Source organism: Ursus maritimus, unplaced genomic scaffold (assembly GCF_017311325.1).
Source record: "Ursus maritimus isolate PB19 unplaced genomic scaffold, ASM1731132v1 scaffold_33, whole genome shotgun sequence".
NCBI lineage: Eukaryota > Metazoa > Chordata > Mammalia > Carnivora > Ursidae > Ursus > Ursus maritimus.
In genome coordinates this window covers 2,175,810-2,189,551 of record NW_024425897.1, presented here as the reverse complement: position 1 = coordinate 2,189,551, position 13,742 = coordinate 2,175,810, and the positions used below count along the sequence as shown (strand labels likewise).

Sequence of the window (13,742 nt, the reverse complement as noted above, 5' to 3'; positions counted from 1 at the left end):
AATTGGAAATAATCGAAATGCCCACCCACAGGGCAATGGTTAACTACGATTTGGAAGTCTGCAAACATTAAAAGCCAAGTGTTCAAAGAACATTTAACCATTTACGAAAATGCACATGATTAATGTTAAGTGAGAAAATCAGGATAAAAAAATCACATGGTTTGTTTGTTAGTTCCTCAAAAGAGTAAACATGTAGTTTATCATAGACCCAGCAATTCCAAGAGAAATGAAAACATATGTTCACACAAAACCTTGCACACAGATGTTCACAGCTTTATTCATTATATCCACAAAGCACAAATGTCCACCCACGGATAAATGGATGAATAAAATATGGTATCCCCATACAATGGAATACCCCTAGAATTTGGCCAGAAACAGGAATGAAATGTGGGGTGATGAAATGTTCTAAAACTGATTGTGGTAATGGTTGCACAACTCTGTGAATATACTACAAACCAGTGGATTGTACACCACTTTCAAATTGTGGGGGCGTGCCTGAGTGGCTCATTCAGTTATGTGTCTGCCTTCGGCTCAGGTCATGATCCCAGGTTCCTGGGATTGAGTTCCGCATCGGGCTCCCTGCTCAGTGGGGAGCCTGCTTCTCCCTCTGCCTGTCTCCCAGCTTGTGCTTTCACTCTCTCTCCGTCAAATAAATAAATAAAATCTTTAAACACTAATAATAATAAAATAAAATTGTGGGTCGCCTGGCTGGCTTAGTCTGTAGAGCATGTGACTCTTGATTTCTGGGTTGTGAGTTCAAGCCCCATATCGGGTGTAGAGATTACTTAAAAGTAAAAAATATTTTAGAAAATGGGTGAATTGTATAGTATGTAAATTGTATCTCAAGAAAGCTGTTACCAAAACAAAACAAATCATATTGTTGGATCCAAATTGTGTAAGAAACACGTATAAGTGTATATATGCAGGAGAAAAGACTGAAAAAACCCTGACATATTAATAATGTTTAGCTCTAAAGTATGGGTTTGGGGATGATTTTAATTTTTTTCCTATTATTCTTCATTTTCCACACTTTCTATGCTGAATATGTGTTACTTTCATAACCAGAAAAAGAATAGTACTTTAAAACGTGAGGCCAAAAAAAAAAAAAAAAAAGTGAGAGATGCCTGGGTGGCTCAGTCATTTGAGCATCTGACTCTTGATTTTGGCTCAGGTCATGATCTCAGGGTCCTGGGATGGAGCCTGCCGTCAGACCCCCACCCCCACCCTGCCCCGCTCAGCGGGAATTCGGCTTGTCTCCCTTCCCCTCTGCCCCTCTCCCTGCTTGTGCTCTCTCCCTCTCTCTAAATATTAAATAAATGTTTTTGAAAAATAATAAAATGTGGTACAGGCTACAATTCAATTATGTATGTGGTTTGTTTGGAGCCCTGAGAAAGGAGGGTGCTATAGACTGAATTGGGTACCCCCCAATTCCTACATTGAAGCCCTAATCCCCAATGTGACTGTATTTGGAGATAGCAGGTAATTGATGTCAAATGAGATCGTAAGAGTGGGGTCCTGATCTGATAGGATTAGTGTCCTCATAAGAAGAGACACCAGAGAACTTGCTCTGTCCTCCCACCCATGTAGGCTTGAACTTACATGTTCCAGAACTTGACCTTGCACTTCTAGCCTTCAGAACTGTGAAAAAATAAACTTCTGTGCTTAAGCTACCCAGTCTGTGGTGTTTTGTTATGGCAGGTGAACTAAGATAGAAGGATTCACTCTCCTGGGGAGAAGAAGCAGGGAAGGTTTCTCCGGGTTTCCCTGGCTCTCCCCTGACCTCCTTCCATCTCCCTCCTCCCCGCTGCCAAAGCTGCCTAAGGTAAGACCTAATCATACTATTCCTATGTTCCCAAGGCCTACAGAAAAATTCCAGCCCCTCTATCTTGTGTGCCCCATTGCAGGGGTTGAGTTCTCCATTCTTCTCTAAGGACTAAGTAAGAGTCAGTTCTAACACACTCTAGGGAATCGCCAGAAAGGGTGTTGCATTCGGGTGATAAACCGGGAATAAGCCAGAATTCCTCTTACCCTGCTTTTCTCAGAAATAAATACACATGGGATCCTAAAGAAAGTTGAGTCAGTCTTTACAGAATGGAAGAATCAGGCAATTGTTCCATAGTCCCCCAAAAGGGACACTGAGCTCCAACCCAGCTCTTGGGGGTCGTGGGGGAGCCTGGGGTATACCCTTCCAGTCCCGTGTCCCTAGAAACCCAGTTCACATTAAAGAAGTAATCAAATCCTGCCTGGTTCCCAGGTGCTGGATGGCAAAGGCCTTTGTGCACCAGAAAAGGGGTGGACAAGAAAGGGTGTGCAGACTTTGGGTATAAAGCTGACATCCATCTTATTAGTTTAGATGAAAGAACCATCACCAGAGGTCATATCCTTCACAAGCACAGCTCGGGGGGCTAGGGAATGGAGTAGGCCTATGTCTTGATAGGAATGCTTACTTATTCAAAGGACCATGACCCCACCAGTCTACTCACGGAACAGTCACTTAAAAGCAGCTGATCACACTACCCCAAACACACAATCACCACATGTACCTAATGCAATTTCTAACCTAACAAATATGTTTTTCAGATTCCAAGTCTCCTGAGATAGGGCACACTTCCGCGGACCAGAGAAAGCCACCTCAAGTAACAAGGTAACATCTGTGAACGTGATTTCATGGGCCTCCGATCAACAGCGTCCGCCTTTTCGGGAGACCCCTGACCCAAAGCTTGCCCTCAAAAATCCTCACTTAGAAACCATCAGAAGTTCAGGACTTTGAGCATTGGTTTCCCGTTCCCCTGTGCAGCACCACACCAATAGTCTACCTTCACGGGAAAAGTGCGGCTCCAGTCTTTTACGGGCTTGCTGGGCATGGGGTGCAGCAACTCTCCTTTGGATTGGTTACAGGTAGATGACGGACAGACCTCCGCGAGGTGGTCATGTTTGCAAAGACCTGAATCAGGACCAGGCAGATGAGTGGGCCTGAGGCTCCAAGCGAGAAGGCGACACAATCTTGACTTGAAGCCATTTGCACGCTGGCGACTTACATGCATGAAAATGTCCTGGGCCCCACGCAGGGAAAACCGCGGCCACTCCAACCTCAAGGCTAAAAATGCACCAGAACGCTCCGCCTTTGTCGAGGCGGTAGCCTTCCCGCCAAAGACGCATCCAATCAGAAGGGGCCATACTCCGTGAGTCAAGCAATAGCCAATCGGAAGCGGGATTCCAGGCCTCGGTCCGCCCCGAGGCGCTGAAGACCAATAGGGGCCTAGGCAGCGGCGGGCCAATCCCCCTCAGTGTGCGCAGTGCAGCGGGCGGCAGTTGGGCGCGTGGCGTCTCTGGCGGCAGTTGAGGTCGAGTAGCGGCGTTGGGCAGCAGCTGAGCTCACCATGGTAAGGCCCCGGGGCCTGGCCAGCATTGGCAGGACCCCGAGCACTCTTGGTCTGTGGACGCCCAGGCGGGAGAGTGGGCGAAGTCCCCCACGCGAGGCGACAGGATGGGGCAAGACTGGGACAGACGCCGGAACCGGGGTTCCGTGGGGGGCAGGCGTTGGCTAGAAGAGAGGGCTGGGGTGGGCACGGAAGGCCCGGGGCCATGGGGACGAGCAGATGGTCGTCCTCTGGCTTGTCCTCTGAGTGTATTGGGCCCCGAGGGCAGTAGCGACCTGCATCGTGGGGGTCGGCAGGTGCAGGCGGCTAGTGAGAAATTGTGCCTTTAACGAGCCAGGGTGGCAGCTGGATTGTTGGGTGGCCTTGACTCAGTCTCTGAGGAGCCTGGCCATAGTGATGGCTTCCTTACGATTGTAGGACGGTTCTCAAGACTTTCGGGTCCCAGGACATCCGTCCAGTATTATAAATTAAACAGGACTCCCAAAAAGCTTTTGTTTATGTGGGTTACATCTATAGGCATTTGTCATGTTAGAAATTTAAAACGAGAAACTTTAAAAATATTTGTTCACTTTAAGGCAACACACGTTACCATAAATGACAAATACCCAAGTCAGAATAGCCATAGTTTGTCAACTCTTTGTAGCAAAATAACATTCCATGACAAAAGCAGCTGGTTCACATGGCAACTGAAAACACACACAAGTACCGTTTCTCAAGGCAGCTGTGTTTGAGCAGGTACACAAGTACTTTATGAATATTTTCCATTTTGTCACAGTTCTTGAGGATGGAGACTTTATTTTTTTGTAGATATATTTATTTTAGAGAGAGTGTGTGAGGGGGGTAGAGGGAGAGAGATTCCTCAAGCAGACTCCCCCATGAACACAGGGCTCGTTCCTGGGACCCTGAGTTCATGACCTGAGTTGAAATCAAGAGTCAGACAGATGCTTGGGATGCCTGGGTGGCTCAGTCGGTTAAGCGTCTGCCTTTGGCTCGGGTCACGATCCCAGGTTCCGGGGATTGAGTCCTGTATTGGGCTCCTTGCTCAGCGGGGAGCCTGCTTCTCCCTCTGTCTGCCCTGCCTACAGCTCCCCCCACTCTTGAGAAATAAACAAAGTCTTTAAAAAATAAATAAATGAAATTTTTATTTTTATTATATTTTTTTAAAATTTTATTTATTTATTTGACAGAGAGACAGCCAGTGAGAGAGGGAACACAAGCAGGGGGAGTGGGAGAGGAAGAAGCAGGCTCCTAGCGGAGGAGCCTGATGTGGGACTTGATCCCAGAATGCCAGGATCACACCCTGAGTGAAGGCAGACGCTTGACGACTTCGCCACCCAGGTGCCCCAAAATAAATGAAATTTTTAAATCTGTTTTAAAAAAAAGAGAGGAGGGGCGCCTGGGTGGCACAGTGGTTAAGCATCTGCCTTCGGCTCAGGGCGTGATCCTGGCGTTATGGGATCGAGCCCCATCAGCTCCTCGCTGAGCCTGTCTTCCTCTCCCACTCCTCCTGCTTGTGTTCCCTCTCTCGCTGGCTGTCTCTATCTCTGTCGAATAAATAAAATAAAAATCTTTAAAAAAAAAATAAAATAAAATACAAAAAAGAGAGAGACGTTTAAGTGACTGAGACACCCAGGCACCCCGAGGTTGGAGAATTATAAAATCAATAATCATTTTTGCTTCATTGTGAACATTCTTAAATGAGATTGATCTTTTTTTTCTTTTGTCTTATTACTGTGAGTGCATAAATGTGAAAAATCTAATGAACACTGGGACAGTTTGGTGCCACTACCCGATTTGTGCTCAAGCATGAAGATAGTTGCACCTTACCTCTATTAGCACCATCAATGCAGTTGTGAATATGGTGAGAAGGCCTGTCACCTCAGCAGTCCCAACTCTGAAATTGCTTTAATTTCCATGTATCCTGAGCAGGTGTATGGATCTCTAGTGGCCTGGGAACTCCAGATAACTTTGAGGACTGTTGCTGGGTAGGGGTTCAATAGAAACAATAGATCACTGACGGGGGAAGCATAGCTTTATTGTAAAGTAAAGAAATGAGGAGAGCAGAAAATCTGCACATTTGCTGGTTGGAAGCTGAAGCTTCTAGGTAAGTAGGGAACAGGGTTATCTGCCCAGAACATGAAGAGAGCAGTTGGGCCCGAGCTTGAAAAGAACAGAGGAGGTTTCAAATCATTTTTTCAGAGAGTAGATAAAGCTGACTCAATAAATGTAAGATTTTAATGAGCCAGGTAGGTTGGCAATGAACTTCTAATGGCTTTCTGTTGAAAGTCAGGAATGATTTTCCTGACTGCTTTTGATTTGTTTCATGGGTTGGATAGTAAGATCAAAGTGCCCTTGCCAATCACCTAGCACGTCAGTCCCTCCCCTACTTTGAAGATTTTATTTATTTATTTGTCAGAGCGAGTGTGAGCACAAGCAGAGGGAGAAGCATGCTCCATGCCAAGCAAGGAGCCGGATGCAGGACTCTATCCCAGGACCCTGGGATCATGACCTTAACCGACTAAACCACCGAGGCATCCCACGTCAGTCCCCATTTTGTTAAAGAAGAAATGGAGGGATTTTCTCAGGGTACAGAGCTTACTGTGATCATAGTGGGGCTGAGTGAATAGAAAACCAAATCAGGCATTTTGTGCAGTACAGGCTGCTTGGATTTAAGTAAGGCAAAGTGCACAATCTGGATATGCAAATGGTGTGATTGGGTGGATTCCAAGACTTTGCAGAGAGTTGATGACTTCCTTCTCTGAAGGGAGTGAGTTCATTGTCATTGGAGAAGTTCTTTCTGGAACTGCATGCTTCCTTCTGGGATAGATTCTTGGGGGATTGCAGCATAGTGTGAACCTCTGTGCCCCTAATTTGAGATTTGATGCTTGTGTAATAGAAAACAGGACTTCAAGTTCTTGGTGTACTGTGCACTAGGATTTAGGGTAGATGGGACACTGAATTTCATTTGATTTTCCTCTATGTATTTGTGAGGATAATGTGTCTAAAATAGAACAAATAATGAATGACTGTACAGTTAGGTTCCTGGCAGGAAAGGTATAACGCAGTGAGAATACGTACTTTGAGGAGAATCTTTCAAAAGGTACTATCTATATAGCTGTGGGCAGGGTCTAAGGAAACCACCAAAGGCAGTGCAGTGTTGTAGCATCTGTGATGTCTGGTACCCTTTAACGCCCATCTTGGAAGGTGAGGTGAGGGAGTGGTTCCTAGAAGTTGAGAAGGCGGCTTTATGAAGAGCACTGACTGCTGAAAGTTTGTGGTCTTAACACACTCAAGGAACCCATGGCTTTCTGGCAGGGAGGGAGCCAGGGAGTGAGCACCCTAACCTCCCAGTCTCCTGCTGATGCCTGCCATTGGCTAAAGCAACCAGAAGCCAGGGACAAGGAAGCCCTTTTGATGCAGTCCACGTGGGCCAGCATTCCTGAGCACAGACCTAGATGGAGAAAAAGAGGGTAGATGTAGACGGGTAGATAGAAGACACACATACGGTGACCGGTGCCACTTGAACCGTGGTGACCCGTGTCCCAGTCCACTTTTCCTCCCCTAAGTCTATATTACCTGTTACCCTGTCTTTGGACAGGACACCATCAAGAACTAATATTCTTTAGATAGTAACTATGACTAGCCATAATGCGGAGTTTACTATTGACAGTACGTGTATATTAGCAAATACTTTTGTACAGGGGTTCAGTCTGGCACTTAGTACCTAGGGTGGTTTAGAGCATCTCAGTTTTCACAGTGACAAAAGGGTCACATAAGCCTTCTGGGAAAGGCTTGTAAAAGCTTTAGACACTGAAACATACATATATATGTTACTGCCATATATATGTTTTTCATGCCATATAGTGCTGATTGCCTTGCAAACAAGGAGGTCTCCATGTTTGTGTTCTGGTTCCCAGCGCGAGTGCATCTCTATCCACGTGGGGCAGGCAGGTGTCCAGATCGGCAATGCCTGCTGGGAACTGTACTGCCTTGAACATGGAATTCAGCCTGATGGTCAGATGCCAAGTGACAAAACCATCGGCGGTGGGGATGACTCGTTCAACACGTTCTTCAGCGAGACTGGGGCTGGCAAGCACGTGCCCAGAGCAGTGTTTGTGGACCTGGAACCCACCGTGGTCGGTCGGTACTGGGGCACTTGGGCGGCTTTCCTGGGACAGTGGGAGGGCCTCCTGAAGCCCCGTCCACGTCCCCTGTGCTCCTTTGAACCCTTCCACAGAAAGGATGGGACGTGCAGGTATAACCCTGTGGCTGTGTTAGGTGAGAAACTACAGGGTTAGTGCTTCAAGGCTCCTCATTTAGGAGAACCTAATGTACAGAAAAAAGAGGGGCTGGTAATAGACTCGCTCGTGGCCACCTCAGACCCAGGCAGGTGGTTGCATAGACACACCGCCCCCCCCGCAGGGTGCCTGGTCACGGCTCCCTCCTTAACCCTGTGCACATGGCCATGCTGGTGCACAAGAGTCGTGACCTGCATCTTAGACACAGAAGGTAAATAGAGGACATTCCTTGGGATCCTCCAGCTGAGAAGCCTGAGGTGGTGGCCAGGGAGAGCTGCACAGAAGGGCACCTTTCAGTGGCCACCCAGGAGAAGACAGAACGTCAGCCCAAAGTCTGTGAGACGCAGGCCCCCTAGGGTGCCCTGACGGGACTGCCTGGCGGAAGTCATGCTGACCTGGTGACCGTCTAGTATGTCAGGGCTTTTTAGTCACACTCTGACGTAGCTACAGTTGGGGAGAAATAATCACGGGTGTGCGGGTGTGAGCGCATCCCCTTCTTTGGGCACCAGTCAGAATGGACCTTGTACCTCCAGTTGACTTCACCTGCTAGAGCCACAGGTCGCCATTGTGGTCTGCATGTGACACAGAGACGTTTGCCGTAAGACACTGATGCTGCTGACCGCAAGGCACAGCATGTGTGTGGTAGATGCAAAGGGTCCCCGAAGCCCTCCCCCTCGGTGGGCTAATAACAGGCCTTAAAGACCCGCGGCCCACGCGTCCTCTTTGCAGATGAAGTGCGCACGGGGACCTACAGGCAGCTCTTCCACCCAGAGCAGCTGATCACCGGGAAGGAGGACGCAGCCAATAATTACGCCAGAGGCCATTACACCATCGGCAAGGAGATCGTCGACCTGGTCCTGGACCGGATCCGAAAACTGGTGAGGGGGCGCCGAGAGGGCTTCCTGTGGACGTCGCCCTGGACGGGAGGGTAGGCGGGGATGGGGACCGGGAGGTCACTTTGGCCAAACCCCAGGCCAGAATCTTGAGTCCACGTCTTCCTTCACGGGTGGCTTCAGTGCAGCCATCGTCCATCCATCTTAACGTCTGCCTTGCTTTGCTTCTGAGTGTCACGCGTGTGCGCTGCAGACGATTTGAACGCGTAGCGTCCTGCAGAGCAAAAGAGAAGTGACCGGGTCATTGGAGGTTGGGGGTGTGGCTTCTGCAGGCACTGACCCACGGTTTGTGATTTCTCTCAGGCGGATCTGTGCACGGGGCTGCAGGGCTTCCTCATCTTCCACAGTTTCGGGGGCGGCACCGGCTCTGGGTTCGCGTCTCTGCTCATGGAGCGGCTGTCGGTGGACTACGGCAAGAAGTCCAAGCTGGAATTTGCCATTTACCCAGCCCCCCAGGTGTCCACGGCCGTGGTGGAGCCCTACAACTCCATCCTGACCACGCACACGACCCTGGAGCATTCTGACTGTGCCTTCATGGTGGACAACGAAGCCATCTACGACATATGTCGGCGCAACCTGGATATCGAGCGGCCCACGTACACCAACCTCAATCGTCTGATCGGGCAGATCGTGTCCTCCATCACGGCCTCCCTGCGATTCGATGGGGCCCTGAACGTGGACTTGACGGAATTCCAGACCAACCTGGTCCCGTACCCCCGCATCCACTTTCCCCTGGCCACGTACGCCCCGGTCATCTCTGCCGAGAAGGCCTACCACGAGCAGCTGTCCGTGGCCGAGATCACCAATGCCTGCTTCGAGCCGGCCAACCAGATGGTCAAGTGTGACCCTCGGCACGGCAAGTACATGGCCTGCTGCATGTTGTACAGGGGGGACGTGGTCCCGAAAGATGTCAACGCAGCCATCGCCACCATCAAGACCAAGCGCACCATCCAGTTTGTGGATTGGTGCCCGACTGGATTTAAGGTAGGACTGGGCGCTGTGCAGTGGTTTTACCTGTCAGCAACAGCAGACCGAGCGCAGAATGCCCTTTGTGGGGCATACCCCTTTTCCATGGCAGCTAGGCTGCAAGGAGAACAAGTTTAGTAATTAATTTGCTAAGGGCTTGTCAACTACTTCATGAACCCTTATTTCTTAGAACCACCCTATAAAATTCCCTGGGCAGTATTACTAACATCTTACAGTTTAAAGACTGAGCTGAGAACAGTTGTATCTTAAAGGCCCCATGGGCAGCAAGTTATGAAGAGCGCAGAGACGGCCTGACTAGGCCTGGTCTCTCCACATTTCTCTTTTGCTTACGGAAGTTTGTTAGGTCTGTGGTGTTGTTTTGTATTAGAAATAGTGTTTTTTAGACTTTACATAACTTCAGACATTTCTGTTCACTGTAGTTTAGGCAAAACTTACACATTTGTAAGCATTTTAAATGGGTTACACAGCGTTTATTATAGGGGCAGAAGAGTTCACTCCTGTTTGTCCAAACAACACTGGGATACTGCTTCGCATGTAAAATCACATTGATAATAGGTGGCTCTTTCAACTGTGTTTACTGTCACAATGAAATGTCTGCCAAGAAAAAGGGAACACGTACTTGGAAGGCAAATAACAGAATGTCAGGCTCTAGACCTATTGTGATTATGCAGTTAAGTGCCTCACCATGCCAGTGTTTGAGAACTCTGTTCACCCTTGGTTTTCTGCACTAGACAAAGCTCTGGACCCTGCATTTGTACGTCCTGATGATTTCCTAAGGTGTTTGGAGAGTTGTATGTTCCAGAGTCATTCCAGTCTGAAAATGTTTAGAAGCAGAAGAAATGTGTGTCATCTGGTCCCACTTGGAATGGCTGTAGCTTATGTGTAACTGCACAGAAGTTGTTGAACCTGTCGGGCCCTGTCATCCCCCCTTTTGTCTGTGTTGGATACCTTGTGTGTCGGATACTTTGACACAGATCATCTCTGAGGGCATAAAAGTGATGGATTGATAGTGCCTCACAGGAAAGGGTAAACTTTATGACAGGTTTCACCAATCTGGAAATAGTCACTGATCTTACATGGGAAATTTGCAGACCTTAGAGGTTAGAGGTCAAAGTTGAAACCTTCTATTCCGTGTGTCTAATTGCCAAGTTCTTGACTTGAATGGAGGAAGTTCTCTCAGTCACTGTGAACTTCGGAAGTTAAGGATATGCAAGACAGCTTCAGCAGGAAGGCACTGTGGGGGGTGCCTTGTGCCCAAGCTTCCTCTCCTGAATCTCTGGCTCCTGTGAACTAGTAGGGAGGCCAGTCTGTGAGGAAGTACAGGAAGCCACAGCTTTTACTGTCCCTACAGAAGACAGTCCAGCCCCAGAGGGACCGTATGCATTCTCATGGCTCTAAGCTCCTTGTTGGCTGGAGTGTGGTTTCACTCCGTGTTCTCTATTTGCTCAGGGATACACTATATTCAAGTCTTTTCTATGCTTAAATGTTTAGTTTTTTATTATAAAAATGCATATATGTGGCAAAATATTAAAACAATATAGAAGGCTGAAAAGCTAAAGTCCTCTTCCCCTTCCCCAGAGCTTGCTTTGTTCTTCATTCTGTGCATTTTCAAGGGAATTTATACTTTTTGTTATCTAGGTGATGTTGAGGCCAGCAATATGGGCAAAGGATACAAGTTCTTTTCTTGTTGGTGGCAGAGTTGATTCAGTCCACACAGCCAAAGAAAGCAGGGAACTGGTGGTGCTCCCACTTGGGATGGACCAGCTGGCCTGGCCTTAAGAGCTGTGGGAGGGCACCCCTTGGTCAAGGTCAGAACCCCTGGGCCCCTCTCTCTCCCCCTAACAATTCTGGAGACTGGCTATGTGCCTAGCTGCTGCTAACTGCTATGTGCTCATCAGGACACTGCCTCAGCACACTCCCAGGTGTTCATCCTCCTCCACAATGATGTTCCCCCAGCCATTGAAGGCTCTAGCCTGTTTATTACTCTATAGGTATTTTAAAACATAAACACATAGTAAGCAACTTGCTTTTCTCTTTGCCAAGTATATAATATACCATGGTTATATGCCAAGACAGTTTTCTTTCTTTTTCATGATCAGTGTTCCATGAAATGGGTTTATAAAAATTTAGTTCTCCATGAGGGACATTTGTTTCCATTTTTGCCATTTCAAACAGTACTTTAAACTAAATACCTAAAAATGTTTATACATGTAGCTTTGTGCTCTTGTGTGGGTAAATCCAAAAATTGAAAGCATATGGTCAAAGGATATTAAATTTTGATCAGTACTGTCAAAAAATAAAGTACCAGTTTACGTAGGGCATCATTTAAACTAGGTCCACGGCTCATTTTTAAAAACAAGCTACTGGGGTGCCTGGGTGGCTCAGTTGGTTAAGCGTCTGCCTTTGGCTCAGGTCATGGTCCCAGGGTCTTGGGATTGAGGCCAGCATGGGGCTCCCTGCTCAGCGGGGAGTCTGCTTCTCCTTCTGCCTTCCACTCCCCCTGCTTGTGCTCTGTGTCAAATAAATAAAATCTTTTAAAGAAATTTAAAAGGCTACCATTTCTGAGGCCACATTATAATCTCACATAATGTTCCCTTTCTCTTGCAGGTGGGCATCAACTACCAGCCCCCCACCGTCGTCCCCGGGGGGGACCTGGCCAAGGTGCAGCGGGCTGTGTGCATGCTGAGCAACACTACCGCCATTGCCGAGGCCTGGGCCCGCCTGGACCATAAGTTTGACCTCATGTACGCAAAGCGAGCCTTTGTGCACTGGTACGTGGGGGAGGGCATGGAGGAAGGGGAGTTCTCTGAGGCCCGGGAGGACCTGGCAGCTCTGGAGAAAGATTATGAAGAGGTGGGTGTGGATTCCGTGGAAGCAGAGGCCGAAGAAGGGGAAGAATACTGAATGGGAGTGCACCTGGCAGCCATCCCTTTGTATCGCCCCCACTATAACGATATGTTTACCTATTAAAGTTTCTGTATTGAAGCATCGTTTCCCTTGTGCTGCACCTTGACAGAATTCCCGATCCAGATACTCGCCTTTTCCAAGTGCATTTCCAGGGGAAAAAAACATTTTCCTCTCAGAAAAAATTAAGCATGTTTAGTTACTACTTTTCCCCTAGAAAGAAGGCTTCAAAAGGCATGGCTGAGGGAATTAGGAAAAATGTTTTGGTTTTTCTTAAATCTTTCACTTATTCTTGATGGTCCTTTGGAGAATGGAACAGTAATCTGTTTTTTTTTTTTTTTCCCCCTAAATGTGGAGTGGCTACTTTCACCCAGTCTTGTGGGAGGGTCCAGGGAGGCAGCCCCACCCTAGTGCAAACTCATTTACTGAGGCTGTTTCCAGCAAGGCCTTTGTTTTTGGGATTTTTTTTTTGTTTTAAATCTTTTTCTTTTTTTAATCTATTTGAGAGAGCGAGGGAGTGAGCACGAGTGGAGATGGGGGGCAGAGGGAGGAGGAGGCTCCCTACTGAGCAGGGGGCCCAAACTGGGGCAACCCAGGACCCCAAGATCATGACCTGAACTGAAGGCAGATGCTTAACTGACAGAGCCACCCAGACACCCCATTTGGTTTTTTTAAAGAGATTTATTCATGTTCATTTTAGAGAAAAACAGACTGCAAGCAGGAGCGCCAGAGAAGGGGGAGGGAGAATCCCCAGCCAACTGCACTGCGGGCAGAGCCAAGGTGGGGCTCCACCTCAAGACCCTGAAATCATGACCTAAGCCAAAACCAAGAGCAGAATGCTCAACCGACTGGGCCACGCAGGCGCCCCTAGGCCCTTGTTTTTATACCTAACTCAGCCGCCTCCCTGCCAGAAGGAACTACAGCAGAGCCTTCTGCCCATCACATTTTCCCAAAATGTGATCAGTGCCCACCGCCCACCCATCCGATTTATAGGCACCTCTCCCGGAGTAAGCTGTGAGCACTGGACTTTGTCAGGTTCTGATCACGCATCCTGGCCCCTTTCTGTTCTCGCTGGTTTCCTTTCTTGCAGTCTAGCCTTTCCCGGGAGCCAGTGTGCTTCCTTCCCAGGCCCCTGCCGGTTTCCCGCTGCCGCGCCGCCAGACCCGGAGGCCGGGACTCCGCGCCGCCAAGCGAGGCCGCTCCTTGGGTGCCCGGGTGCTGACAACGAAGAGCTAACGCCCAAAGACAAAGAGGAGCCCGCGTGTGCGACGGCGCAG

At 48.4% G+C, this 13,742-nt stretch overlaps 1 protein-coding gene and 1 long non-coding RNA gene across 5 annotated transcripts; one reads left to right on the top strand and one right to left on the bottom strand.

Moving 5' to 3' along the window:
* Positions 1-3,337: 3,337 nt before the first annotated feature.
* LOC103669231 (tubulin alpha-3 chain) lies at positions 3,338-13,038 on the top strand. Of its 3 annotated transcripts, none has more exons than XM_008697558.2 (5): positions 3,338-3,386; positions 7,301-7,523; positions 8,411-8,559; positions 8,878-9,558; positions 12,169-13,038. In XM_008697558.2, exons 1-5 carry the CDS (start codon positions 3,384-3,386, stop codon positions 12,463-12,465), a joined length of 1,353 nt encoding a protein of 450 aa, XP_008695780.1. In that variant the 5' UTR covers positions 3,338-3,383; the 3' UTR covers positions 12,466-13,038. The 3 variants fall into 3 exon arrangements, with proteins under 3 accessions (XP_008695780.1, XP_040475488.1, XP_008695779.1); XM_040619554.1 differs by lacking the exon at positions 3,338-3,386 and adding an exon at positions 4,147-4,212; XM_008697557.2 differs by lacking the exon at positions 3,338-3,386 and having other exon boundaries at positions 6,841-7,523.
* Positions 5,398-8,552, bottom strand: LOC103669232. 2 transcript variants are annotated; one of them, XR_005831638.1, is made up of 2 exons: positions 8,434-8,552; positions 5,398-6,834 (listed from the first exon to the last, which is right to left on the bottom strand). It is a non-coding gene; the product is annotated as an uncharacterized LOC103669232 (long non-coding RNA). The 2 variants fall into 2 exon arrangements; XR_005831639.1 differs by having other exon boundaries at positions 8,225-8,517.
* Positions 13,039-13,742: the final 704 nt, after the last annotated feature.

Excerpts from the sequence above, each read along its gene's own strand:
- LOC103669231 (XM_008697557.2), top strand. The coding sequence starts at position 7,211 with ATGTTACTGCCATATATATGTTTTTCATGCCATATAGTGCTGATTGCC. Across the intron at positions 7,524-8,410 it reads CCTGGAACCCACCGTGGTCG|ATGAAGTGCGCACGGGGACC; the intron begins GTCGGTACTGGG and ends TCCTCTTTGCAG. Across the intron at positions 8,560-8,877 it reads TGGACCGGATCCGAAAACTG|GCGGATCTGTGCACGGGGCT; the intron begins GTGAGGGGGCGC and ends GATTTCTCTCAG.